The sequence below is a fragment of the Phocoena phocoena genome, chromosome 3 (genome assembly GCF_963924675.1).
Source record: "Phocoena phocoena chromosome 3, mPhoPho1.1, whole genome shotgun sequence".
NCBI classification, from domain to species: Eukaryota; Metazoa; Chordata; class Mammalia; order Artiodactyla; family Phocoenidae; genus Phocoena; species Phocoena phocoena.
In genome coordinates, this window is record NC_089221.1 from 171211804 (window position 1) to 171237776 (window position 25973).

The 25973-nt window shown below is 58.3% G+C and overlaps 3 protein-coding genes across 3 annotated transcripts; all 3 read right to left on the reverse strand.

The window, feature by feature from the left end:
* Nucleotides 1-12238: 12238 nt before the first annotated feature.
* SMIM24 (small integral membrane protein 24) lies at nt 12239-14658 on the reverse strand. The gene is made up of 4 exons (XM_065875522.1): nt 14595-14658; nt 13826-13931; nt 13506-13571; nt 12239-12371 (listed from the first exon to the last, which is right to left on the reverse strand). The coding sequence occupies exons 1-4, from the start codon at nt 14656-14658 to the stop codon at nt 12239-12241; spliced, it is 369 nt and encodes a 122-aa protein (XP_065731594.1).
* Nucleotides 14659-16736: 2078 nt separating this feature from the next.
* On the reverse strand, nt 16737-17256 carry SMIM44 (small integral membrane protein 44). The gene is made up of 2 exons (XM_065875615.1): nt 17055-17256; nt 16737-16912 (listed from the first exon to the last, which is right to left on the reverse strand). Exons 1-2 carry the CDS (start codon nt 17254-17256, stop codon nt 16737-16739), a joined length of 378 nt encoding a protein of 125 aa, XP_065731687.1.
* A 3220-nt stretch (nt 17257-20476) lies between these two features.
* DOHH (deoxyhypusine hydroxylase) lies at nt 20477-24691 on the reverse strand. Its single transcript, XM_065874857.1, has 4 exons — nt 24418-24691; nt 22743-22819; nt 22017-22257; nt 20477-20796 (listed from the first exon to the last, which is right to left on the reverse strand). The coding sequence occupies exons 1-4, from the start codon at nt 24689-24691 to the stop codon at nt 20477-20479; spliced, it is 912 nt and encodes a 303-aa protein (XP_065730929.1).
* Nucleotides 24692-25973: the final 1282 nt, after the last annotated feature.

Sequence of the window (25973 nt, forward strand, 5' to 3'; positions counted from 1 at the left end):
GACAGTGTTTGCCAAGTGGGGAGGCAGCCCCCGGGGGGCCGGCGAGGACCCCGGCGGCAGGCAGCAGAGGCCACCGCGGAGGCTGGGGTGGGCAGGGGTGCGACAGGGGCAGAAGAGGGTTGCGGGGAGACCCCGGGCATCGCCGGGGGACAAGGACGCATGGCCAATACTCTCTCAGGAGTGCCCCGCGGTTGTGGACGTCTCCGCCCCCCCCCCGCCCCCCCCACAGAGCGCGCCGGGGACTCGATCTTTAGTGAAGCCCTGTGTGCGCCGGCCCGGTTTGGGAGACATCTCTATGCAAATGACCCCCAGCCCGCCCCCCCCCCCCAGGCATAGGAGGCCACCCTAGCGCACCCCAGTCCCCGGGGGAGGGCCCCGCGTTGCACACACTGTAAGAAATGCACTTTCCGAGGAGGGGGCTGGGGGCGGTGGAGCGGAGGGGCCCGGGGCTGCTCTGGACTCTCCATCCACCCAAGCCCTGAATGGGGAGGACCCCACCACCCCGCTTAGCCCATTGGAGGTGTGGGAGGTGAGAGCGAGTGGTTTAAGTGCCTGATTCCCACCGCCCGCCCCCCCCCCTTTGTCCAGCTGGGAAGCGAGTGGCCGTGGGCATCCTCCAGCCTCCTCCCCCGTAACCCGGCCCCTCCAGTTGCTGACCCCTCATTGCTATGCCCCCCTCAGAGCTAGAGCGATGGGAACCCGCCCAGTGGGCCCAAGGGGCAGAGCTGGGCATCCCCCCAGCGTCCTGCCGTGCTGGGGCACGGGGGTGGGATCTGCGGAAGGCGGTGTGCCCCCCGCCAACGCCTCCTCTGCCAGTGCCTTACATCCTGGAGCGACACCCCCTCCCTGGTGCCTCCCGGCCCAAAGGGGGACCACGGTTTGCACTTTCATCCCCCCACCCCCCGCCGAAGTGGGGCACAGCTGGGAGGTGCATCGCAGCTGGGCCGCCAGAAGGAGAGAAGGCCAGGCTGGGTGCAGTCCACATGTGCCTGGACAGGGCAGGGGGCTCTGGCTGGGGGCAGGGAGGGTCAGCGCCTCGGGGCTTCCTGCAGCCTTGTAGGGGGCCTCCCATCTGCTAAACATTTTCCGTTGAGCCGCTCCAAAAACACTAAATCTGGGGCCACCGGGTGTCCCCTCACCCCAGCTGCCCGGCCCCATCCATGCCTCCACCCCGGGATGGCCATCTTGGGTGGGGAGCCTGGGAGGGGGTGTTAGGTGTTCTAGGGTCACCAGGCCCAAACACAAGGACCCCTCCCGGCCCATCCGTCTGAGCCCCAACTGGCCTCCTCCATGCCTGGCGCTGGGGAATCCTGACCTCCATCCCCGGGCCCAGGCCTAAGCCGTGGCCCTGGGCAGGCCTCCGCTTCACCTGCTCCCAGCCTGGCCCTCCCCTCCCTCTCTCGGTGAAACCCCGGTGCCCCGGCCCGGCCAGCCTCCCCCCACCTCCCCAGACACCAGACTTTCCTCCTCCCAAACCAGCCCAAGGGGCTTGGCGAACCCACTCGATCATAAAGAGAAACGACCCCTCCCCCGCAGACCCTTCCCCACCAGCCCCACTCCCGCTGTCCGGAGGGGTTCAAGAACCCTTGGTCCGTCCCTCTGTCCCCAGGGCCCCTCCACCGGGTGGCTGTTGGGGACCAAAGCGTGGGCCGCTCTCCAGGAGAGCAGGGGGTTGTATAGTTGGGGTATCCGGAAGCTTCTCAGCCGGGAACCTTAGGGTGCGGGTAGGTGGGGGAGGGGAGGGGGCACCTGGCAGCCCCCAGCTACCTAACTTTGCATGGTGCTTAGTCGAGGATTCCTGTGACCTGGCTCCTGACGTCAGCTCGCGGCGGCTGAAACTGCATGGCGAATGATACTGGCTCTATCTCCCTCCCCCAGCCCTCCCCCAGCCCTCCCCCCCCAACCTCCTCCTCTTTAAAAGAAAAAAAAAAAAAAGATACAAAAAAAAAAAAACCTTAAAAAAAATTCCATGTTTCCTAATTTGCACGAAATTTTCTACCACATGATGTGCCTTGCCTTCCAAAAATAAGTATTACCTTTAAACAATATCAGCGCACACAGATAGCTGCATGCACTGCTCGTGTAGTTAAAAAAAAAAAAAAAAAGACAAAGCAATGACATGAAATAAAAAGTAAAAATTGAAAAGGGATGTATTTCTATTTGTAAAAAAAAAAAATTAAGAATTAAAAAAAAAATCACATTGCTAAAAAAAAAAAATCACGTGCTTTAAAATCAGCAATCCACGGAACAATCGCCCCACGGTTTGCCCTCCCCCCAGCCCACCCTTGGCCGCGTCTCCATGTCTCCTGCTGCATTGGCGGTACCCCCTGGTGCTCTGCACGCCCCCCAGCCCCACCCTTGGTCTCCAGAGGGGTTGTTTCCGAATCCCCTGCCCACAGAGGCTGGCGGACAGACCTCAGGGGTGTCCCCTGACACCGGGCAAGGGCTTCTCCCCTCACTGGGCCACAGGCCAGCCCCCCAGACGCCACGCATGCACCCGCGTGACCCATGCGGTCCGCCCGTGGGGCGGCCGCCCTGCCGACAGCCAGACTGCCCCCGTCCCACCTCTCCCGCAGGCTGGCGTCCCCCTGGCTCAGGGTCAAATCGCTGTTCCGCCCCCAGCCCCTTCTCCCCCTGTGCAGCCCCCCGCCTTCTTGCCAAAGGACCCACCTCACCCCACCCCTGGAGACTGGCCTTGGGTGGCAGGAAGGACCCGCCTGCTCTCCCACCCAGTTCTACTATGTCTTCCAGCTGTAACTGTGGAGGGGGGTCTGGTGTGAAACAAAAAGACAAAACCCGAACCCAATATATGCAATACTTGTCTGTCTGTACTTGTAGGTCTAGTTCAGCCATCGGAGGCCCGGCCGGGGGGCCAGGGGGCAGGGGCAGCCAGGGGCACAGCGTCCCAGGCCCTGGCAGGGGTGGGCAGGGGGCTGGCCGTGCTGTTGTCTTCTCGGTTTTTTTCTTGTATTTTCCTTCCTTCCTTTCTCTCTCTCTCTTTCTCTCTTTTTTTCCCCCAATTTCCTTTGCCTTTCACTCAACCAAAGCTGAGACAGTAGCAGTTAGTGGGGTGTCCAGGCAGGAGGACCAAAGGGCCGGGTCCTCCAACCTTGCCACCTCTGACTGGCCATCCCTGCGCCCCTCAGACATCTCCTCTGGGGATCCACCAGGCAGACGGTCCCCATTCGTTCCCTGGCCACCACCTCAGACTTTAGAATTGTCTCCAGAGCCGGTTGGGGCCTTGCAGACAGGCCCGGGCTTTCATCCACCACCATACGCTCATGTCATGTTTTCTTTCGAAAAGTCACCTCAGCAAGCCCCAGGGGCCAGAGCGAGAGCCCAGACCACGGCCTCAGCTGGGCCTTGACATTGCCCTTGAGAACTGCCCTTTGGCCTGAGAGCCCAAGGCCATGCTTGTCAGTTTCCATGAGGACTGATTTCTGGTTTTCATTCCCTGCCCGCCCCAGGGAAGTGGGAGCAGCCAGTGGCGCGGGGAGTGGGTGGCCCATCCCTGCAGGACCCCTCCCCCAAGGGCTTCACCGGGACCACCTTGTCCCTCACGGCCCGCACTCCACAGCACCCCGGGCCCCAGAGCTCCACCCTTCCTCGCCCCCAGCTGTGCGTCAGGATAAGGCAGAAACACTAGGAACCGGCTGGCTCACCTGCCTTTGCAGTTTGGGTCGATGCCCTGGGAGGGCGGCGGGCAGGGGGTTGGGTGGTGGTGGTGTTTTTGAACATAGGTGAAACTGACATCTCAAACCTGCGGCCCACTGGCCCATTGTCCATCCCATACAGAGTCCCCCAGCCTGACCTTGGGGTTCAGCCCTTGCTGTGGAAAAGACTAAGGAGACCTCCCCAATATATGCAAATTGCCCCCATCCCTCTCTTTGGATGAGGGAGGGCACCGGACCCCAATCTGGGTGGAGAGGGTGGTGTGGAGAGGTCAAGCTGACCTGGCCCTATTTGACTGGGGCGGGGGTCCGGGGTGCCCCGTGCCCAGGTCTGGAACCCCGGTTCTGGCCGAGTTCTGAGCCCAGATTCCCACCCTGAGCTAGACAATCAGACCGGAAAGGAACCTCAGAGGAGACATGGGGCGGGGTGGGGGGCTGCTCTAGCTCCCTAGGCAGCAGTTTCAGCCTCAGCATCCCCCTCCCTGCTCCGGAACTTTCTCTCTGTCCCCAGAGACAGCAGTGTTCAAGAGCAAGCAGATTTGGCTGGACAGCGGCCAGTGAGGCAGGATCCCCGGGGCCCGGAGCAACCATCCAGCCCCCTGGAAGAGACAGCACACAGGACACCCACACACACACCCACACACACACCCCTCCTCTGGCTTCTCTGACGGTACTTTGACCTCCAGCGTAGGGCTATACTATACATTATACATATATATATATGTGTGTGTGTGTGTGTGTGTGTGTATTTTGGAATTTTTTTCTCATAATACAGATTATACAGTGGCTACTTTTTATTTTGGCCTGGATTCTCTCTCTGAGACCCTGATTTTTACTTTTTTGTGGGGCGGGGGGGAGGGAGGGTGATGGGCGAGAGGTTCCGGAGACCCATCCTCAAATCCAGCATCCCCCACATCCTCCCATCTTTCCCCGTTTCTGCCGCTTTGGACACTTCCTGAGGGTCTCATCTCCACACTGACACCACCTCTCCGCCATCCATGTATCCCTAAGCGTTTCAGAGTGCGTGGGGTCCGAGCTGGCCCCAGAGGCCCACACTCCCCCCCCCCCCACCCCGGCCCCTTCCCCGGGCAAGGCAGGGAGACAGACCCAGAGCGATCCCAGCAGGACTTGTTGCCAGCGATACCAAAACAGACTTTTCCCAAGCAGTGCCTCACATGTCTGCTGGTGTGGCTTTGGGGTTCTCCTCCCCCAGTCCCTGGGGGTCCCCTAGGCCTCAGAAAAGAGGAGGTGGGATCCAACAGGGCTCCAGAAGAGGAGGGAAGTCCCACACCCCCCAAGCTCCCACCCTCCCTACAGCCCTGCCTTCACGCCACCTGGCTAGAAGGGGACCCACTGGAAAAGGGACAGGAGCTACCTCAGCCCCCCCTCTAGTGGTGAGACCCCAAAGCCCATTCCCAAAAATGCATCGACATCCCATCCTCCCAATCTTGGGCCCCAGCCAGGCCCCCTGAAACCAAAGCCCCTTCACATCCAGGGGTCCTGGCCCCTACCCCCAACTTGTCACCCTCCCACCCCCCAGGGCTGCACATGGGGGCGGGACAAGCCGTGTCTGACGGGCAGAACATGTGTCGTGGGGGGAGGGACGACAGAGAGAGGGGAGAGGGACCCATTTTCCTCTCTGAATTTTCTTTCCTTCTTTCTTTTTTTTTTTTCTTTCTAAAATTTTTGGTGGTGTTGCTGTTAATTTCCTTTTCCCTCTGAGATGTTTTTTGAGGGTTTTTTCCCCCCATTTTGTATTTTACCGATATTACCAGGATAGTTTACTCTGCTTCTCGCTTGCTGCCGCGCACACCGGATACAACACACGCGCGCACGCATGCACACACACACGCACACACCCCATGCTCATGAACCCATGTTGGGAGAAGGTTCGGGCCGGGCTCACTCCCCTCCTCCTCTTCCTCCCCAAGGTGGGGACAGGACAGGGGACAAGGGGACATCTGAGCAGACCCAGGCCCGGCCTTCTCCTCGCCCGGCTCCCCTGCCCTGCACCCTCACATCATACTCCGATCATAACCTTGTATATTACGCAGTCATTTTGGTTTCCGCCGACGCGCCTACCTAAGTACCAGTTACAGAAAGTGACTCTGGCTGTTATTATTTTGTTTGTTTCCCTATGCAAAAAAAAAAAAGAAAAGAAAAGAAAAGAAAAAATGAAAAAGGGGGGTTCCATAAAAGATTCAATAAAAGGCAAAAAAAAGAAAAAATGTATAAAAATTAAACAAGCTATGCTTCGACTCTTTCTAGCTGTCTTGGGTCCTCCTTTCTGTGTTCCATTCGGGCTGTTTTGCGTTCTGTACCAAAGTGAAGGGAAGAGGCTGGAGGGCAGGCGGCCTCAGGAAACCAGTTCCGGGATTCTCCCGGAGTCTTTGATCAACAAATTCCATGGGCATCTATGGAGCACCTGCTCTGTGCTAGGCACAGGGAACTCCACCTCCTACGTGGCTCCAAGGACACAGCCTGGCACACAGTTGGTGCTCCAAAAATGCACAGAATGCCTTCCCTCTTTTTTTTTTTTTTCTTTTCCACCTAGCAAACTCCCATTCATTCAGCAAAGATTTCCTGAGTACCTGCTGGGTACCAAGTACTGGGGACACAGTGGAGAACAAAAAAAACACCCCAGATGTTCTGCCTTCATGGCACTTACAGTTCCAAGTTGGGAAAATGGACAGTAAACAATAAAAATAAGTAAATGTCGGAGGACGTAAGTGCCAAGGAGACAAATGAAGCAGAATAAGGGATAGGAGAGTCGGCCTCACACGAGGAAGTAACGTTTAAACAGAGATTTGAATAGAGAGGGAGAAACAGCCCCCTGAAAATCTGGCAGAAGAGTTTTCCAGGCAGAGGGCACAGCCCATGCAAAGGCCCTGGGGCAGCACCATGCCTGGTGTGCTGGAGGAACAGCGAGGAGGCCCGTGTGTCTGGAGCAGAGTGAGCGAGGGGGAGAGAGGGAGGAGGGCAGGGCAGGGAGGGGACGGGGCAGGTCATCCAGGGCCTTGTGGGCTTTTACCCCAGGAGGGATGTGGGAGCCCCCGAGGGCAGTGAGCAGAGGTAGGACAGGACAACTTGGTGCCAATACCCTCTCCTCCAGAAAGCCCTCTCTACTTGCCTGGGCAGAGCCCCTGCTATCCCTCCTAGCACCCCAGCACCCCAGTCTCTTCCACACCACCCCGACCACTCAGAGCTGGCAGTATCCATGTCCAGCTCCTACCCCGAAGCCACAGGGGCTCCTCAAAGGCTGGGGTCAGGGAAGCATCATGGATGTGAGGGGCAGTCACTTCTCCTCCTTGGAGGCTGGGGTCTGAAACCTTGTCCCCCATCCTGGCCCCCATTCCAAGTCCCCCAGGGACCCCCAAGACGTGCAGTCAAAGCTCTCCGCTTCACAGGCTCCTTGCATCCTACCCACAAGCCTCCCCGGGAAGGACGTTTATATCCCCTTTCACTGGCGGGGAAACTGAGGCACGAAGCGAAGGCAAGACGCACGGAGAGGGACCCAGGTGCGGTGCGCCGACGCTGACGCGCAGGTGCGCAGCCCCACGCTGCTGCCCAGTAACAGGCACAGAAGACACAATCGTTGGGGGGCAGGGGTGGAGTCCGAGACCCCCTCCAAGACGGACACGTACCCTTCCCATGCCCTACCCCCAACCGGGGTGGGCTCTTCTGCGCTCAGCGGCGAGGTTCTGGCGCCCCCCTGTGGGAGGACCTAGGACGTGGACCCAGAAAGCGGGTCCCGGATGGAGGGGTCAGCTGACCCGCATCCCCACAGTCCGGCTCTCCTGGCGGAGGGGCGGAGGGGAGCTCTAGCAGGAGCTTCTTTTGCGGGGTGGGGATCTCATCTTGGGTGAGGGGCTCAGTCCGGGGGTGGGCGTTCAGCTGGGATGGAGGGTTCAGCCGGGGCTGGAGATTCATCCTGGGGCCGCGTCTCTGCCGGGCTGGGGGCTCAACCTGTCCTTTTATCTCAAGGAAAGCCTCAGTGTTTTTCATCCATTGGCCCCTGGGGTGAAGCAGTTTTTGGCTTTGAGGGGCTGTCCCAGCCCTGGCTCCCCACTAAACGCCGTAAAAGGGCCAGGTGTGCGACGACCTAAAGAACGCACCCCCAAACGCCCCCGTCGCCCCCTAGTGGGGAAGTCCCGCCCCCTGCGGAAGGGGAGGAGCCCCGATAGCCCCTCCCTTCTCCCTTCCCGACCCCCTCAACACAGCCACCCACCCGGAAGCCCCAGACCTCGCAAAGAGGAGACTGGACGGCAGAAAACTCCTGCCCTCCCAGAGCTGCCGTTGGAAAACACCCTCTGACCTTCAGGATCCCCCGAGTCTGTGGTGGGAGGCCCATTTGGCCCGCCCAATCTTCACCATTTCAGCATAACAAAAAGCCGACATTTATTAAGACGCTTTTGGGGTGCTGGATTCTGCGCTCAGGATCTCTGTAGACCGTATTTCATTCAAACCTCATGACGACTTGTGAAGAATCTATTATCCTCCCCTTGTACAGGACAGGACACTTAGGCACAGAGAGGTTAAGTTACTTGCCTCGGGGCTACACAGCAAAGAAGTGGGGACTCCAACTCCTTCTTCTGCATGGCGCCTCCCCACAAGGAGTGCAGGACAGGAAGAAGGGGTTCCTCCCCACTCGCACTCCTGCACCCTCACCCCAGGGCCTGGGAGTCCCTGCCTCCAGGACAGTGCCCCGAAATGAGCACAAGGTAGGAGAAGCCATCTCCCAGGAAACGGCCTTGCTCTGAGCCAGCTCAAAGTTCACGTTCAGGAGTAGCAAGCCGAGGCCAGGAGGGGGGCTGGGAGACAAGTGACTCCTATGGATTCCTCGAAGCAGGCCTGGAAAACTCTTGGAAGAGCTTGCACGTGGGCAAGAGGAGGACCTGGCTTCTCCGATGAAATCCAAAGGGCAATAGAAATCGGAGGTGGGAGAAGAAATCAAAAGGGCCAAAAGTTGCCAGCGATGCAGACTGGGTAGAGATATGAGATAGCAGGGGGTCTCGGGGAGGTGGTTGCTCCTTGTGCCAGGGGTGTCCTCCAAGCTCAAGAATCACCAAGTGGAGACCAAGCTTGGGAAGGGGTACAGGGCGACCAGGTAACACGCAGAGAGCCCTCCACGAGGGACTTGGGGCGGGTCCTGAGTCCTCTGCACTCGAGGGCCACTTTACCCTGAATCCCAGGTGGAGTCATCTCACTGCCCCAGGGCCGGGTCCTTGCTGATACGGCATGGAGAAGGCACTGGGGCATCTTTGGATGGCCGCCTGGAGGAGATGAGCGGGAAACCTTCACGAGGAGAAGCTTGCCATTGCTTCATGGTTCGGAGGCCCCTCTCTCCTCCAGTTCCAACCCCCAGTCGCCCTCTCCCTCCTTCTCCTCATTTCTCACAGTCTCCTCTTCCTTCTCTTTATTGCTGTGGAGAAAAGAAGGGCCCAGGTAACCCAAGTTAATAAGGACTTGGGTTCCGGGCTTCTTACAATGTTCACAGAACCTCTGAGTCCTGCAGGCACCCTTGTTGTTCCCATGGTACGGAAGGGGACGACGGGGCTCAGGCAGCTTAGGACACCCGCCCCGTTTGAACACGAAGGAAGTGCTTGAGCCCATAGTTGAGCTGCGTGAGCCAAAACCGATAAGGGGTTTCAAAACCGAGGGTGAGTGGACAGGCAGAGAGGTGGGGGATGGACCGACGGATGGGTGGATGGCTTAATGAGTGGCTGGGATGGACCGACAGATGTGTGGATGGGTGGTGGGAAGGTGGGTGGTTGGATGGATGGACAGACGGAGGATTGGATGCTGGAGGGAGGGAAGGAGAGAGAAACGGAGGGAGACAGGGAGGAAGGGCTGATGGATGATGGACGGCTGGAGGGAGGAAGGGAAGGATAGGTGGATAGATAAATAGATGGGGTTCGCGTGGGGGTGGTAAAGGCTTTACAGACCCCCTCCCCAAAAGACTTTACAGACCCCCTCCCCCCAAAAAAGACTTTACAGACCCCAATTGAAACACATATTAGGCATGGGCTTCTCTGCGAGGAAGCCACCCTCATTTTGCAGGTCGGTAGTCAGGAGAGAAGAGAGTGAGGTTATGTGAGGCCCCCATGGATTCTGAATCAAAGAATTACCCCCTGGGGCTTCCCTGGTGGCGCAGTGGTTGAGAATCTGCCAGCCAATGCAGTGGACACGGGTTCGAGCCCTGGTCAGGGAAGATCCCACATGCCGCGGAGCAACTAAGCCCCTGCGCTACAGCTACTGAGCCTGCGCGTCCGGAGCCTGTGCTCCGCAACAAGAGAGGCCGCGACAGTGAGAGGCCCGCGCACCGCGATGAAGAGTGGCCCCCGCTCGCCGCAACTAGAGAAAGCCCTCGCACAGAAACGAAGAGCCAACACAGCCAAAAATCAATAAATAAACTTACGTAAAAAAAAAAAAAGAATTACCCCCTGGTCCTGCCCGGCCTCCTTGGAGGATGTTCGGAGAGGGGAGGGGCTAAGAGGGGGCCCGACACGGGGAGGGGCTTAGGGGGCGGGACTCAGAGAGGGGAGGGGCTTAGAGAGGAGAGATTTAGAGATTTCGGGAAGGAGGGGCTCAGAAAGATGAGGACCTACCTGTCCCAGGGCTCGCTGCACCAGATGGCGTAGACCAAGGTGAGGACAAAGATGAGGAAGAGGGAGGCCAGCGCAGCCCCCAGCCCCACCAGCCACGGCTTCCGCTGGGCCACTGCGGGCGGGAGCAAGGCGGGGTCAGCAGCCTGGCCGCCAGCTTGGGACTCTTTTCCCCACCGCACTCCCACTCCCTTCCAAGGCCTTACAGGGTTGGGCCTGAACCAGCCGCGGGACCAGAGCTGCGAGAAGGGAGAATTGGCCGGGGGTCGTCCAGAATCTATCCATCCTTCTCCGTCTGTCCTCTCCCCTGTCCAGCAGGTTCTGGGGTTGCCGCCCCAGCCAGAGGGGGAACTGGCCTGCTCAGGGCACCCCAGGGCAGGATGTGGCCGGTGCCGCAGGAAGTCGGAGGTGGGGCCCCCTCACTGGGTTCCGGGCACCATGGGGAGGGGCTCAGGGTCCCAAGCGTCCCAGCCCCCGTCTCCCTGAGGCCCATCCTGACCCTGTCACTCCCCACGGCCAGGGACATGGGAGGGGAGGCTCAGGAAAGATGGGGAACTCATTTCCTGAGTGCCTGCTATGTGCCAGGTCTTGCAATGACTCTTGAGCTCCGGCACCTCCTTCAAGCCTCATACTCTGGCGGTCAGAACTCTTGTCCTCACGTTGCAGAAGAGGAGCCAAGTCGAGGCTCAGAGAGGTCAGGCCACTTCCCATTGGCCACACAGCATCCCAAAAGAACATAGTTCTCCCAGCTAGGAACACCTCCTACCCCAACCCTCTCCCATCCTGGGACATGAATCTCCAAATTTGACCTTAGCCAGAGCCTGCACATGCCCCATCCTTTGGGCAGCCTGGGCTTCCATCCCAGCTCTGCCAGCAACAGCCAGGGAGAGCTGGGCCAGTGGCTTCCTTCTTTCTAAGTCTCAGTATTTTCAGCCGGAAAATGAGACTAATTGCAAACTGACCGAGACGGAGACCATAAGGATGCTGGGCATTCAGTGGGAGCACCTATTAGGGAGATTATTACACTTTTTTATTTATGGTTTTTCTGCCCCCTGGTGGACGATCCTGGGATGTTCTCAGACAGAAGCTCCCCGCCTTCTGGACTGGATCCTACCAACCGCAGCTACCTGCTCCACAAGGGAGCCCTAAATGCCAGCCTTTATCAAAGTTCTCATTAGGAAATGGTTAACATCCAGGGCAAGGTCCAGGGCCCGGAGAAAGTGAGGAGAGTGGGGAGGTTGGAAACAGGGAGGATCCCTTTCCAAGATCTCACACGCGGGGGGCACCGCACCCTCCAAGACCCAGTTCCCAGAAATGGAGTCACGTGACCCAAAACCCTGGGTTGGTGCGGGGGAGCAAGGCTTTCCTAGGAGACGGCCCTCGGGGCTCAGGACAGCAGAATCGAGATTGCAGGGGGAGCGCTTAATCTGCCCAGGGTATCTGGGCACCGTGGAGTTTGGTTTCCCACCCTTGCCTGGGCGTTACCCCCAACCCCAAAAGCCGTCTCCTCAAGGGGAAACTAAGTCCCACGGGATGACAGTAGCCCTTCTGAAGGGCTCTTCCCCAAGAGGCAGTCCCTGGCTGATACCGGTCCTGAAGGTGAGTGGGAGGGAGGAGGGCTCTGGCAGATAGATATCAGGCAGAGGGCCAAGAAATCAGGCAATGGGTAGAAGCAGGTGAGGCCATGAAATTGCAGGGGTTGGGGTTTTCTCAGTAACCAGGAGTGCTCTCTAAATGCAAGGAGAATCACCAGGTGGTACAAATCATAACACATATAGACCACATTACGCACAAAGATCCCTCCTTGAGGGGGGAGGGGTGGTCCCAAGCCTCTTCATTCAGGACGCTGTACTCTCAACCCCAGATGGAGTCACTGCAGTGGCTTCATCTTCAGGTCATTGCTTCTAGGGTGTGGAAGGGGCATCTCTGGGGGGCTGCCTGGAGGCAGCGGCTGAGGAGTCTTCACATGGCCATGTTCTTGACTTGCTCCTGGTCTCTGCGCTCCTCTTTCTCCTCCAGCTCCAGCCCCAAGTTGCTCTCTCCTTCCTTCTTGGCCTTTTTCTCCTTCTCTTTCTTCCCCTTCTTGTCTTCTTTACTGTAGGGACACAAAGACCCCAGACCACAATAAGAAACAGAGTCACTCCCATTTAACGAACACTTACCTGTGCCAGGCCTTATGATGAGCGCTTTACAGAAAGAATCTTTGCTGAATCTTCAGAACAGCCCTAACAAGGCAGCCTTGTTATTTCCATTTCACAAAGGCAGAAACTAAGGGTCAATTGTCCCATGGAAGGATGGGTGGATGGGAGGAAGGAAGAAAGGAAGGATGGATGGATGGGAGGATGGATGGATGGGTGGATGCATGGATGGATGGGTGGAGGAGGAATGAATAAGGCAGGGAGGAAACTACAAATTAGGAGCACCTGTGGGATCTGGAACCTCCAGCACATCCTGGGAGTAGGAATCACATCTTACTGGGCCTGAGCTGGGTCGTAGACAAAGCACAGTCTGGCCCACGCCTGTCCCTCAGGCATCTTGGGCTCAGCTGAGAATCTCCCAGCCAGGATAGTGTCCTCCCAGCTCCTGAGCTCCTACTTCTGTCCCCAAGCCTTTGCCCAAATTGGGATCTTGCCCTGAAAGAGCCCCCAGTCCTGCCCACATCCCTGAGCCAGGATCATGGGAGACGCTGAGCCCAGGAGAGTTACCCACACCAAATCACACACTTCTGCACAGTCCCTACACAATCCCACACCACGGTCTTGTTCGACAGGTATTTATTAAGGGCGTACTGTGTGCCAGGCCCTGTGCCGGGCCCTGGGGCCAGAGCCAGGACCAAAGCTAAGTTCTGTTCACTTACTGGAAGCCACTATCTAGTGTCGAGAAACCGGTAAATGACTAAGATAATTTCAGCTGATGACACATGCAAAGACAGATGCAGGGTTGTGGCGGAGAGAGTGTCAGGAAGGCTGGTGGTCAAGGTTGGCTTCTGTGAGGAAGAAACGTCTGAGCAGGGACTGAAGGAGAGACGGAGCCAGCCAGAAGATATGACGAAAGGTGTACAAAGTAGAACCAACAGTAAGTGTAAAGGCCCTGGGGCAGGAACGTGCTTGAGGTGTTCAAGGAAAGAAAGAGGTCATCCGCGCACACCCACCCCTCCCCTCCTCGAGGAGGGGCCTCATGCAGACCCCCTGACACCCACACACATCTACACATGCTCACACGGCAGTACCTCAGGTCCACTTCCTCGTTCGAGTGGGAATCCCTTCTGAATGCAGACCCCTCTTCATCCTCAGCTCTGCAGAAGAGATGGAGATGGAGGGATGAGGGCAGGTGAAGGGTGGGAAGCGGGGGCAGCCTCAGCCTCAGTCTCCCCCAGGCTGGGGAGACTCCAGGAAGCAAGAGAGGGGGGCTGCATGGCTGTCCTGAGCTGTGGGAGCAGGGGGAGCAGGGAAATGGGGAGACAAGAAAGGGACCAGAGAGGGTCATGAGGTAGGAGGGGGTGCCCAGCGCTTTGGGGAGGAGATGGAGGGTGGGGAAAGGGGCTCCCACCTCTCTTTGGAGCACCAGATACGGTTGGCCAGCATGAGGATGAAGACGATGAACAGGAACCCCACGACAGCAGCCAGGCCCACCAGCCATGGCTTCAGATGACGCTCTGAGGCTGTTAGGAGGTGGGGGCAGAGAAGACTCAGAAATGGGAAAGGTGGGGGGCCCCCGAAAGGACAGGGGGCTAAGGGTGAAGGGGATGCTCAGACAGAGGGGTCTTGGAAAGGGGCTGGGTTTCACAGGTGGTTTTGTTTTTGTTTTTTGACTGTGCCCGGCAGCATGCGGGATCTTAGTTCCCCGACCAGGGATCGAACCCGTGCCCCGTGCCCCCTGCAGTGGAGGCACTGAGTCTTAACCACTGGACCGCCGGGGAAGTCCTTTTAAATTTTTCTTTCTTCTTTTTTTTTTTTTCGGCTGCGCTGCAGCCTTTGGGATCTTAGTTCCCTGACCAGGGATTGAACCCGCGTCCCAGGCAGTGAAAGCACCAAGTCCTAACCACTGGACCGCCAGGGAGTTCCCTCAGAGGTGGGTTTTAGAGAAGGGGATGGGGCTCTGAGAGGAGGGGGCGCTCAGGGATGAGGTGGGAGGCCCAGAGGAAGTGGGGGAGTTAGGGAGGCTGCCTCAAAGAGGGGCCTGACCCCATTCCTCTTCTGCCTGCCCACTCCTCTCGGAGGCTTCGGTTTCTCATCAAAGGGGGAGATGGCGAGCCTGTGTCCAAGCCCATCCCCACGACCCATCCTCCCGCCCCTGCCCCAGAGGTTCGGAGCCCTACCCTGCTGGGCGTCGGCTGGCGACAGGAGCAGGGCGCTGAGCAGAAGGGTCTCCAGGGTCCCCATGGCACGGAGGATCCAGCCAGTCCAGGCACGGGAGTGCACAGTCCGGTCAGAGTCAGGGGAGACCCTGCCCAGCCCCTGATAAGGGGGCAGGCAGGTCTGGGGGCGGGGCAGGCCCAGACCAGAGGGCCCCTCCCTTTGCCCCACCTGGTTGGCATCCACCCCCTCTCCCCCGCCTTCCAGGAGGGCAGACTCTGGACCTGGTGTAACGATTAACACGGGAGTCCGGCCCCTCAGCCCTGCACCCCACCCAGGACCGTCAGCCTCAGGGTCCCCCAGGCTCCCCGCCACAGGCGCCAAGCTGAACTGGCCCTGAGCTTCCTTCCCGGCTCAGTGCTTTTACACATCATTACGATTATTTCTCTGCATGCACCATGAAATTTTGCCACCTGCGTTTTACAGAGAAGCCAGGGGGCCCAGGAGCGTCAGGCCGGGCAGAAGCAGCCAGAACTAGATGTAAACGCGGGTCTCTCCCACCACCAGCTTATACTGGCTCCTCTTGGGTCCCCGACCCCTGGGGACCCACAGCCAGCTCCAGGGGGAGCAAACGGGGCAAGAAGGGATGGGCCACCATCTACCTCCAAAGCCAGTTGCTGCCGTGTGGCCAGAGAACGGGGCCCCTGGGATAGCTGATGACTCAGATTCCTGGCTCTTCTGCGTGTCAACCTTGGTCCCCAGGTTGATTAGATAAAGGGCCCTGCCTGGGTGAATGGGGACCCCACCCCAGCTGCCACGGGACAGCCACAGCCCAAGCACATGGCAGGAAGGCTGGGATGGGGAGGCCTGGTCCTTCTCCAGGCCTGAGACCTCCGTCGGACGCCTGGGGGCTGGGGGAACACCAGCATTATTGCCCAGGCACGTACGGAGTGCCTGTGAATTCCTGGAGCCCCCTCCCTTCCTGAGGTCTGACCACGGTCACTGTGCAGGAGGGCCACTCAGTGGAGCCCAGGACAAGCCCAGTTCGACCAGCCAGGCAGGCACAGGTGAAGCTCCTACTGTGTGCCCCAGCCCGTGCAAAACTCAGGAGTGAAGGAAGCCCTCAGGCTAGTTAGGAAGTCAGGACCCCCAGAGACGGACCCATCCAGCTGCCGAACCAGGAATGAGGTGAGAGGCAGGAGCTGAGGAGATTCAGAGGTGGAGGAACCCAGAGGAGCAGGCTTCTGCTTTCCGAGGCAGGTCGCTGGGCCAGCCTCTTTCCGCAAAACGTTCTCTCTACTCTGACCGAGTCATTTCTGGGCTGTGCGCCTCTGTTTTCCCATCTGATAAATGGCTGCAATAAATCGTAGCTCGGAGGATTTAACGAGATAATGTTAATACAAGGAAAGGGGTTGCTTAGCATACAATAGCAGGCACATTCGAAGCTCTAGCTAAGGGTTGGCCACTATTATTGTTATTATTATCTTTAATCTTCTTAGTGTTTTTTGGTTTACAGGTTGCCAAGGGCTTGGTGGAGGCCAGGTGGAGTTAGGCTCTGGGACTATGGGGGAAACCAGAGTGCGGAAATAAATCAGTGTCCAGGGCTTCCCCGGTGGCACAGTGGTCAAGAATCCGCCTGCCCATGCAGAGGACATGGGTTCGAGCCCTGGTCCGGGAAGATCCCACATGCCACGGAGCAACTGAGCCCATGCACCACAACTACTGAGCCTGCACTCTAGAGCCCGCGAGCCACAACTACTGAGCCCACATGCCTAGAGCCCGTGCACCACAACAGGAGAAGCCACCGCAATGAGAAGAAGCCCGCGCACCGCAACGAAGAGTAGCCCCCGCTCTCCGCAACTAGAGAAAGCCTGCGCACAGCAATGAAGACCCAACACAGCCAAAAATAAATTAAAAATAAAATTAATTAATTTAAAAAAGATCAGTGTCCAGCCACTGGAGTCCACCAGCCAAGAAAGAGAACGTTCTCTGTCAAGACAGCACAGATCAAAGGTGAAAGGGCTCTGATGGGCACAAGTCTGGTTTATACAACCGCCAAAGGGGCTGGAACCGGCTCCTGGGCTAGAGGGCAGGGCCCGGCTCAGCCCAGCTTCCAGAAGGAGCTTCGGGGCTGGTGGGTCTTTGAAGGCGATGGAGGGGCGGCGTCAGGGCCGGGCTGGGGCTTCTGCGGGGGCCCCCTCGCCACCCTGAGCGGTGTCCTCGTCAACCCGCCAGGCCAGCGCCAGCTGCAGGTCCAGCTCCTCCAGACTTTCGACCTCGGGGCTCTCGGGCAGCTCCCGGGGGCCATCCTCCTGGTCCGGCTTCGGGCCGAACGCCCAGTCTGAGGCAGGAGGCTGGTGAGTAGCATCCCCAGGCCCGGCCACCCTCTGCCCCCTCCCTGGCAAGGAGAGGCCCTCGGACACCACCCCCACCAAGTGGCCCAGCACTAGCCCAAGCCAGGCTCGTAGCGGGTAGTGGCTCACCGGCCAGGTCGTGGGCGAGGTCCTTGATGAGATGCCCGACAATGGCGTAGGCTACGGCCACCACCACGAACGCAGCCAGAAGCAGGTACAGCGCGTACCTGGGGAGGCGGATGGTGTCCAGTGGCGGTGGGCGGTACTCCTCGTAGAGTGGCGAGGCCGGGCTCCAGCCCTCCATCCCCTCCTCGAGTGCCAGCGCTGGCATGGCAGCCACCTGGAGCAGGGGCAGCCCGGTGGTGACCCGCCAGGCGGAAGTATTAAGGAGCTTTTGGGTAAGAGGATTTGGGGCTCCCCCACGGCCTCCATCTGCCTGCATGGATCACGTTGCAAATCACTTCCGCCCACTGGCCCCCCCCTCCCTCGCTCAGCTCCAACCACGCCAGGTGCTACCCTGCACGTCCATCCCCACCTCAGGGCCTTTGCACAGGATGTCCCCTCTGGGAAAATCCCCTGCTCTCGTGGAGCTGACGTTCAAGATGGAGAGATAGATTCTGAGAAATGCATAACCTCAGAGTAAATGATATATCGTGTTAAAAAGCAAAGAGTGGTTTGAGGGTACTGTGGGGGAAGACCATGGTCTAGTAGAGCAGCCTCTCACAATAGAGCAGCCAAGGCCATGTTCAGATGACATTTCAGCAGAGACCCAGAGGAGGAAGGGAACCGGCCATGGGAGTACCAAAGGCAAGAGCTTTCCAGGCAGGGGAAACATTCGGCGCAAAGGCCCTGGGGCAGGACCTTGCTGGGCTTGTTGGACGGACCTGACTCAGGTGCTCACGGGCGCCCTCCGGTGGCTTTTCTGGGGAAGACAGACTGGGCTGAGGATGGGAGCCAGGGATGGGGAGGAGGGATTGAGCTGCTCCAGGTGGGCAATAATGATGCTGGACCAGGTGGAAGCAGAGGCTTGGCGGGGCGGGGGGCGGGGTGTCAATGGGCAGAGCTGGGGTAGATCTTAAACTAATCAAACCCCAATGTTTGCAGGCTGAGCATCTGAAATGATGGCGTTTCCGTTTCCTGTGGGAGGAGCCACTTTGGGAGGTAACAAGAGGAATTCTCAGGACAGGCTAAGTTTGGGATGCCTCGGCGATATCTAAGTGGAGATGTCCAAACTGGACCCCGAGCCAAGAGCTCAGAGGAGGCCCCGGGCTGGAGTCAGGACAGTGGGCGTCATTGGGACATAGATGGGGTTCGAGCCCCAAGAGTGGATGAGACCGCCCGGGCGGCGGTGTGGGTGGGGCCGGAGGACTCAGCCCTGGGCCCAGAGGCGGAGTCCCTGAGAATTTCCCAGGAGCAAGGTGGCTGGCCGGGTCAGAGGTTGCTGAGAGGGGGAGGGCGCAGACTGAGATGTGACCACCGTATTTGGACACTGGGAGGTCACCTGTGGTCAAGGACGGTTCTGGGGACAGGAGGGGCGGTCCTAGTTGGTGCAGGTTTGAGAGAGCTGCAAGTCATGGAGTCAGGAAGGGCTGTGGGTGGTGGTGGTTCATGTTTTTAAGAAATTACAGCTTGAAGGGGGGAAAATGGCGGAGGGGGTGGTGGTGGGATGCATTGGGAGATTGGGATTGACATATATACACTAATATGTATAAAATAGATAACTAATAAGAACCTGTTGTATAAAAAATAAATAAAATTCAAAAAAGAAAAGAAATTACAGCCTGTCTATGCTGACGGGCAAAGAGGGAAAACTGGAGAAGGGAGAAATGCTGAAGTGATGGCCGAGTTGGCGAGAGGGGCTGGGGGCCAGGGGATAAATGGGGGAGGGGGCCCGCAGCTAGCGCCCGAGGGTGACGCTGTGAGATAACAGAGATCTGTTTGGTCTTCGTCCTGGTTCCTGGCTTGGAGCTCCCAGGACCGTGTAATTTCCTGAGTGATGGGGGAGAGGGGAGCCTCCTTCGTGGTTCATAATCAGCCCCTTTCCACCACGCCTGCGTGTATGCTAATGAGGGAAGGGGCGTGGCAGCTTCGGGATTGGGGCTGGCGGCCAGGGGAACTGACCCTGGGATTAGAGGGATGGAATTTTCAGCCCCACCCCTCAGGGAGAGGAGAGGGGCTGGGGACTGAGTTTATTGCCAATGGCCAGTGATTTGCTAAATCAGGCCCACGTGATGGAACCTCCATAAAAACCCTACAGGAAGGGGCTTGGAGAGCTTCCGAGCAGGTTAAAAGCATCCACCCCAAACTCCACGGGGACGGAAGCTCCTGTGTTTCCGACCCTTCAGACCTTGTGCCTCTTCATCTGGCCGTTCATTTGCCTCGTTTATGATAAACAGGTTAAGTAAAGTGCTTTCCTGATTCTGTGAGCCATTCTTGCAAATCATCAAATGTGAAGAGGGGGTGGTGGGAACCCCAATTCATAACCAGTCTGTCAGAAGTATGGGAGGTCCGGACTTGGGACCTGCATCTGAAGTGGGGGCAGTCCTGCAGGACTGAACCCTGAACCTGGAGGGTCTGCACTGATTCAGGGTAGATAGTGTCAGAGAACTGAATTGAACTGTGGGACGCCCAGCTGACATCCATGCAGAAACAGAGAATTGCTTGGTGTGGAAAATGCGTCACATGTAAAATTAGGTTCTCTTGTTAACACCCATTTTATAGAGCGGTAAATGGGCTGCTTGAGACCGCATGAGGAGGCAGTAAGGGAGGTAGGTAGGATGGGCCCAGACTCTTTGTCATACCACTAAACCCCTTCCCCTATGCCCCCAACAGGAGTAGGTGAGGATGAGGTTTGGAGAGGGCCAGGATGCAGGGCTGTTCCCCCTCAACCCCTTTGGGGGGTCTGGCTGGGCAGATTTTACCCCTGGGAACTGATGTGAAACAGGGCCACAGGCTTGTGTCGGTCACAGTGTCTGGGGCAGGGCAGATCCCAGAGCTGAGCTCTCCAAACATCCTGGCCCCCCACACTTAGGATATGTTCCTTTAGAGCAGCCAACCCTCACCCCAGAGGCCCCCCAACACACTCTGACAGTCATCACTTGGCAAAAATAATTTAATAGTCCATTTGGGGAATGTCCCGGGACCTGCTTGTCCCTCCCTGAGCTCCAGCCCAGGCCACCCCACCCAGGGACCACCTGCCCACCCCAAGGACAGCTCTCTGACGCCCCCAGACCCTGCCCAGGCCCGACGGGGACGGGTTCGCCCACAGCACCTTTCCCTGCACCCCCTCATTCCTAGAGAAGCTGGGTCACAGCACCCCAACCCCCCAGAGCACAGCCCTGTCCCCGGACCCCCTAGATACCCCTCCCACGCCAACACTGCAGCCCTGCACTCAGAGTGGCAGAGAAGAGACTTCAGCCTGGCCCCGAGGAGCCTGCAGTCCACCCAGGGGTTCAAGATGCGAAAGCGGCTGGGAGGCAGGGAAGCGAGATGCAACTCATTCCGACATGGTTTATGGGCAGAGTTCTCGAGGGAGACAGCTGGGCGCGGCCCTACGAGGGGGGTGGGCGCAGGCGCTCCAGCCCGTCTGCGTACTGGAAGGCCGACCCCGTCTCATACTCATACATGTCCAGGGCCACCTCGCAGCTCTCCCGCACCACGCGCTCGGGGTCTGCCGCGTGGGCCCGCAGGGCGGCCAGGCAGGCGGGCCGGGCGATGGCCCCTAGGGCCTCCGCGCACTCGTGCCGCACCATGGGGTTCTCGGCGGGTCGCGCCAGGGCCGCCGCCAGCTGGGGCACAGCCGCCTCGTGCTGCAGCTGGCCCAGGACGTAGCCGATCTCGTGGCGGAAGAGGGCACTGCCGCAGTGCAGGCCTGCGGGAGAGAGAGTTGCGGGCTGGGGGAGCCATCGGGACAGGAAGGGACCTGGGGCGGGGCAGCCTGGGGGCAGAAGTGTCCAAGAGGGGTGGAAAGGGTTCCCGTCGAGGACACCCCGCCCTGGTGCTCGGCGCTGCCCAGAGGGAGGGCCAGGAGACACGGGGCAGGAGAAGCAACGAGGGGCCAGCCAGGCACTGGGAACTCCGCCCTCCCTCTGGCCGGACCGGGCGTGGCCTCCTCCTTCCCAGGCCCAGCGTCCCTCTCCGCCTCTCCCTGGACTTCTGTACTCTGAGTTGTCCTCACACCAGCCAGTGCTATTTGCAGGCATGTTGTGCATTTGTGCTTCTGGGTTGCTTCCCACACGACTCCACACACGATAGAGTCTTATCAGTGACACTGGGAGTCCCGGGCCTTTCACCCCACCACAGCCAGACAGGCCACGTTTCTCCTGATGGGGACCCGCGGCCGGAACTGGGAGCGACCTGCCTGCGATCAGATGCCACTTTTCAGGCAGAGCTGGTTTGAAGCAGGCCCGCCAGACTGTGCGGCCCCTGCTCCAAGCATTATCCAGGACAAACCCACCACCCACCCACTCTGGGCTCCCACCCGGCATCCCCTGGGTCCTGGGTCATGGTGATGGCCGGACACCTCCTCTGCCAGACAGGAAGCTCCAGGAGGGCAGAGGCAGACCACCTCAGGCAATGGGTGGGGGGTGCCAAGGGACCCCAGGATTCCCCAAGTCCCCCCCCTCCTTTTCAGGTGGGGGAACCACAGCCCCGCAGGCTTGCACGGGGCTCCCTGCAGAGCTGGGATGAAAATGGCACAAGTAAATGATGACAGGGCCTCTGGGGAATTCCCTGGTGGGCCAGCGGTTAAGACTCTGCGCTTCCAATGCAGGGGGCGCAGGTCCGATCCCTAGTTGGGGAACTAAGATCCTGCATGCCTCGCGTGGCCAAAAAAATTTAAAAAACAAAAACAAAAAAAACCAGGGCCTCTGGTGATCAAATCCCAACTGCTGCTCGGACCACTGTGTGATCTTGGGCAAGTATCTGTGCCTCTCTGGGCCTAGGCTTCCTCCACAGAGAAGAGGGGGTAATAAGAGGAGTACCTGCCCCGGGATGCAAGTGCCCTGAGACGCTGGGCTGCCCCGTATGACAGATGTGGCCACTGGGCCTCCCCAAGGGGCCCCGACCCTGCCCCCTGGGGCCCCTCCTCACCCTCGGCCAGCGCCAGGGCAGCCTCCTCCCCGCCAGCATCACGCAGGGCGAACATGGCTCGGTATCGGTCGAAGAGCGGCCGGGCCTCATCCAGCAGCGCCACCCGCAGCCGCCCCACATCGCGCTCCTCGGCGGATGGGGCCGGATCCACAGAGAGGTAGGGCCCCTGAGCCACCGGCTCCCCGCTGTGCTGCTGCAGCCACTCCAGCCGCCGGACGGCCAGCTGGCACGTCTCTGCCACCTGCGGGGACAGGGGGGTGGATGTGCCGGGCCCTCCCCCAGCCCCCAGGGCTCCCGGTTTAGCAGGGGTGGAGCCAACAGACACAGGACCAACTGATCTTTCCAGACTGGAGACAAACCAGCAGGGGCTGCTGTGACTAGAGAGTGACCAGGGGCAGAGGGCCAGGAGGGGCTAGCTTGAAGGTGACATCAGAACCAGTGAGAGAGGCGTCAGGTGGAATCAGCCAGTGCAAAGGCCCCAAGGCAGGACGTGCCAGACCCATCAGGGAAGAGCCAACAACAGAGATGACCTGAGGTGGCTGGGCCAGACTACTTGGGGCCTGTGGGCTTGGGATTTTGTCCTAAAGGTGATGACAAACCGTGAGTGGGGCAGTGGTCCTCTCTCGGCATCCCTGGGCCGGGTGGTTACCCTGGCAACCAGGCACAGGGTCTGAGGCCGGTTCCTGGGCGCGAAGCACGGAGGGGGTGGGGGAGGGGCTGCGTTACCTCGATGACAGGGTCGGTGGAGTACTGCTTCAGGATCTCCAGCACCTCTGGGTCCCCAATGGCTCCCAGGGCCTCCCCTGAGAATGGGGCAGAGGGCTCATGTTGATTGGCTGGGAAACGCCCCGAATGCCTCGCGCGCTAACCAGCACCAACGCCCCCTCCGTGATGCCCCTCCCCATTGCTCTGCCTGTATCCTGAGGGCTGCTCCAGCCACTGAGGTTTGGAGCTGGAGCCGGTCCAGTCCTGAAGCTGTGCCAGTTAGAGTCCCTCCCCCAGAAATCAGGCTTTGCTGGAACCAGACTCAGACCCCGCCCCGGCCCGCACCCCCAGAGCTCACGGCCTAGAGGAGAGACACAGACAAGCGTGTCATTACAACTTGGGGACACGGGTGGCAAGGAGCCAAGAACAGTTGGCTGAGTCGAGCCCATCAAGGGGAGCCCTGAAAACCTGGTGGAGGTTTTTAAGTTGTACTGTGGGCAAGGAGGGTCAGCAGACCAGCACCATCCTGCCTCAGGGCCTTTGCAAAGGCTGTGCCCGCTACCTGGAGCACCTTTCCCCAGACATCTACCTAGATAACTCCCTTACTCCACTTAGGTCTTTTAATTGGTAACCACCAATTAAAAATGGCAACACCGGACTTCCCTTGTGGTCCAGTGGTTAAGACTCTGTGCGTCAAATGGTCGGGGAACTGGGATCCCACATGCCCCGTGGCGAGGCCAAAAAAAAAAAAGGCAACACCTCCAGCACCCCCATCCCGCCCATGGCTTTATTTTCCTCCTTAGCACTTACATAGGTGTTTCCACCATAACATGATTGGGTGTTCTACAAAATCACACACTCAAACTAACAGCGCTTATGGGACAAGAGAGGTTTGGGGTCGAACATTCTTTGTAAGGAGAGCTCCAATAGCATCAGTGATTGGGATCTTGAGAGGTCCCCAGGGCAGCCTGGCATAGCTGGAGATCATCATGGAGAATATTAAAAAGGCCCCAAAACAATCAAATGGAAACAATTCCCCCTGCTGGCTATGAGCTCACTGGATACATCAATACAAACACAGCCTCGGCTGCATAGACCCGCCAAGGATGTTTCTATTCCATCTTGTTTGCCGTCGGAGTCCCTTGTGAGAACAGGGCCTGGCCCACAGCAAGCAGTCCATAAACACGTCCGGTGGACGAACTGAATGAGTGACCTCAGGGGTTGACCATCCATGGTCAGCATCCAAAGACACCATATGTCTTTGTATGAACGAAGAATGGTTTTTCCATTTTTAAATGGTTTTTGAAAAATCAAAAGGGGACTTCCCTGGTGGTGCAGTGGTTAAGAATCTGCCTACCAATGCAGGGGACACGGGTTCGATCCCTGGTCTGGGAAGATCCCACATGCCACAGAGCAACTAAGCCCGTGAGCCGTTTAAAAAAAAAAAAAAAAAAGAAAGAAAAAATTCAAAAGGATCACATTTTATGACGCGTAAAGGTGATGTGAGATTCAAATCTCAGGGCCCATAAAGTTGGACTGGCTGGCGGCCACACGCCCATCTGTTGCCTGGGGTTCAGGGTGGCTCTTATGCTGCAGTGGCAGAGTTGAGACCCGGGACAGAGATCGTGGGAAGATGCTTATCGCCCACCCCTTCCAGAGCCAGCCTGGTAGAGCCCGCACCCTCACCGCCGCTCACCTGCCTCGTGGCGCACCATGGGCTCCTGGCGGGTGTCACGAAGCACGTCCACCAGCACAGGGATGGCCCGTGAGTCCTGCATCTGACCCAGGCAGTAGGCCAGCTCGTGCTTGAGCAGGGCCGAGTCGTCGCTGAAGGCCCGGCTGATCCAGGAGATGGCTGCTGGACCCCCGAGCCCGCGCAGTGTGAACAACGCCCGGAAGCGGGCCTGCAGGGGCTTCTGGGGGTCCAGCAGCATCTGCCCCAACCCCTCCACCTCCTGCTCCGTTACCATGGTGCTGCCGCTGGGCTTGGGCTAAACAAGGGGACTCGTGGGCTCGAGAACCTGCAGCAGAAAAACAAGAGGCCAGGTGAGAGGCACCCTTCACCGCTCGCTGACTTGTGCGTTTCAGTGTTAGGACCTCGGGGGTGGGGGTGGTTTCCTAACTGCTGACCAGCCTGGCCATCTGGGTTCAAAGCCTGGCTCCGACCCTGCCTACTTGCTGTGTGGCCTTCCCTAAGGTACTTTCCCTCTCTGAGCCTCTGGCCTATACAAGAAGTCCCCTACATACAAACGAGTTCCCGTTCTGAGAGCGTTTCTGTAAGTCCAATTTGTTCATAAGTCCAACAAAGTTAGCCTAGGTACCCAACAAACATAATCGGCTATAGAGTACTGTAATAGGTTTATAATACTTTCCACACAGATAATACACACACACACAAAAAAACAAAAAAATAAAGGACGTTGAGAAGTTTCCCTATCTCCTCCATCATTTTTCCACACTTCTTTGGTATTATCGCAGATTTCACATGTTCCATGATCTTGTCCTTCTTTAGAATTGTTCTGATGGCTGAACGATTCATGTTACAAGAACGAGTGACGTCTACCATCTTTTCGCCTGGCCCCAGTCTCTCAATTATTGTCACTTTTGTTTCCATCGTTACTGGTTGGCGGTTCTTAGCAGTACCAGCTACATCACCGCTGCTTTTATGCTCGCTTCCGGACATCCTGGGCTTGAAATAAAGATACTGTACTACTGTACCCTATACAGTACTGTAAAGTCCACAAAAGCACAACCACTTGTAGAGGATGCACGCACGTGACAAGGTACGCCAGACACATGAACTAACTTACTGGACATGTGAACACACGTCCACATCTTTGAAAGTTCGCAACTTGAAGGTTTGTATGTAGAGGACTTACTGTCCACTGGCAATGACCTCTGCTGGTCTGCTCTCTACACAGCAGCCAGAGGGAATGTGGTAGCTGGTCCCCAAGATGACCCTCAATGACCCCCACCTCCTGGTATCCGTGCCCTGTGTGGCCCCCTCCCACACCAAATAGGGCTGACCTCGGTGAATAACAGGATATGGGAGAAATGGCAGTGTGACTTCTGAGGGTCATAAGGGACACTGTGGCTTCCTCCTTGCTGGCTCTAGCGGAAGCCAGCAGCCATACTGTGAGGAGGTTCAACCAGCCGTAGGTAGGGGCCCACGCGGTGGGGAACGAGGCCTCCCACCAACAGCCAGGTGAGAGCAGCTTCTCCAGCCTTCAGATGACGCAGCCCCAGCCAGTG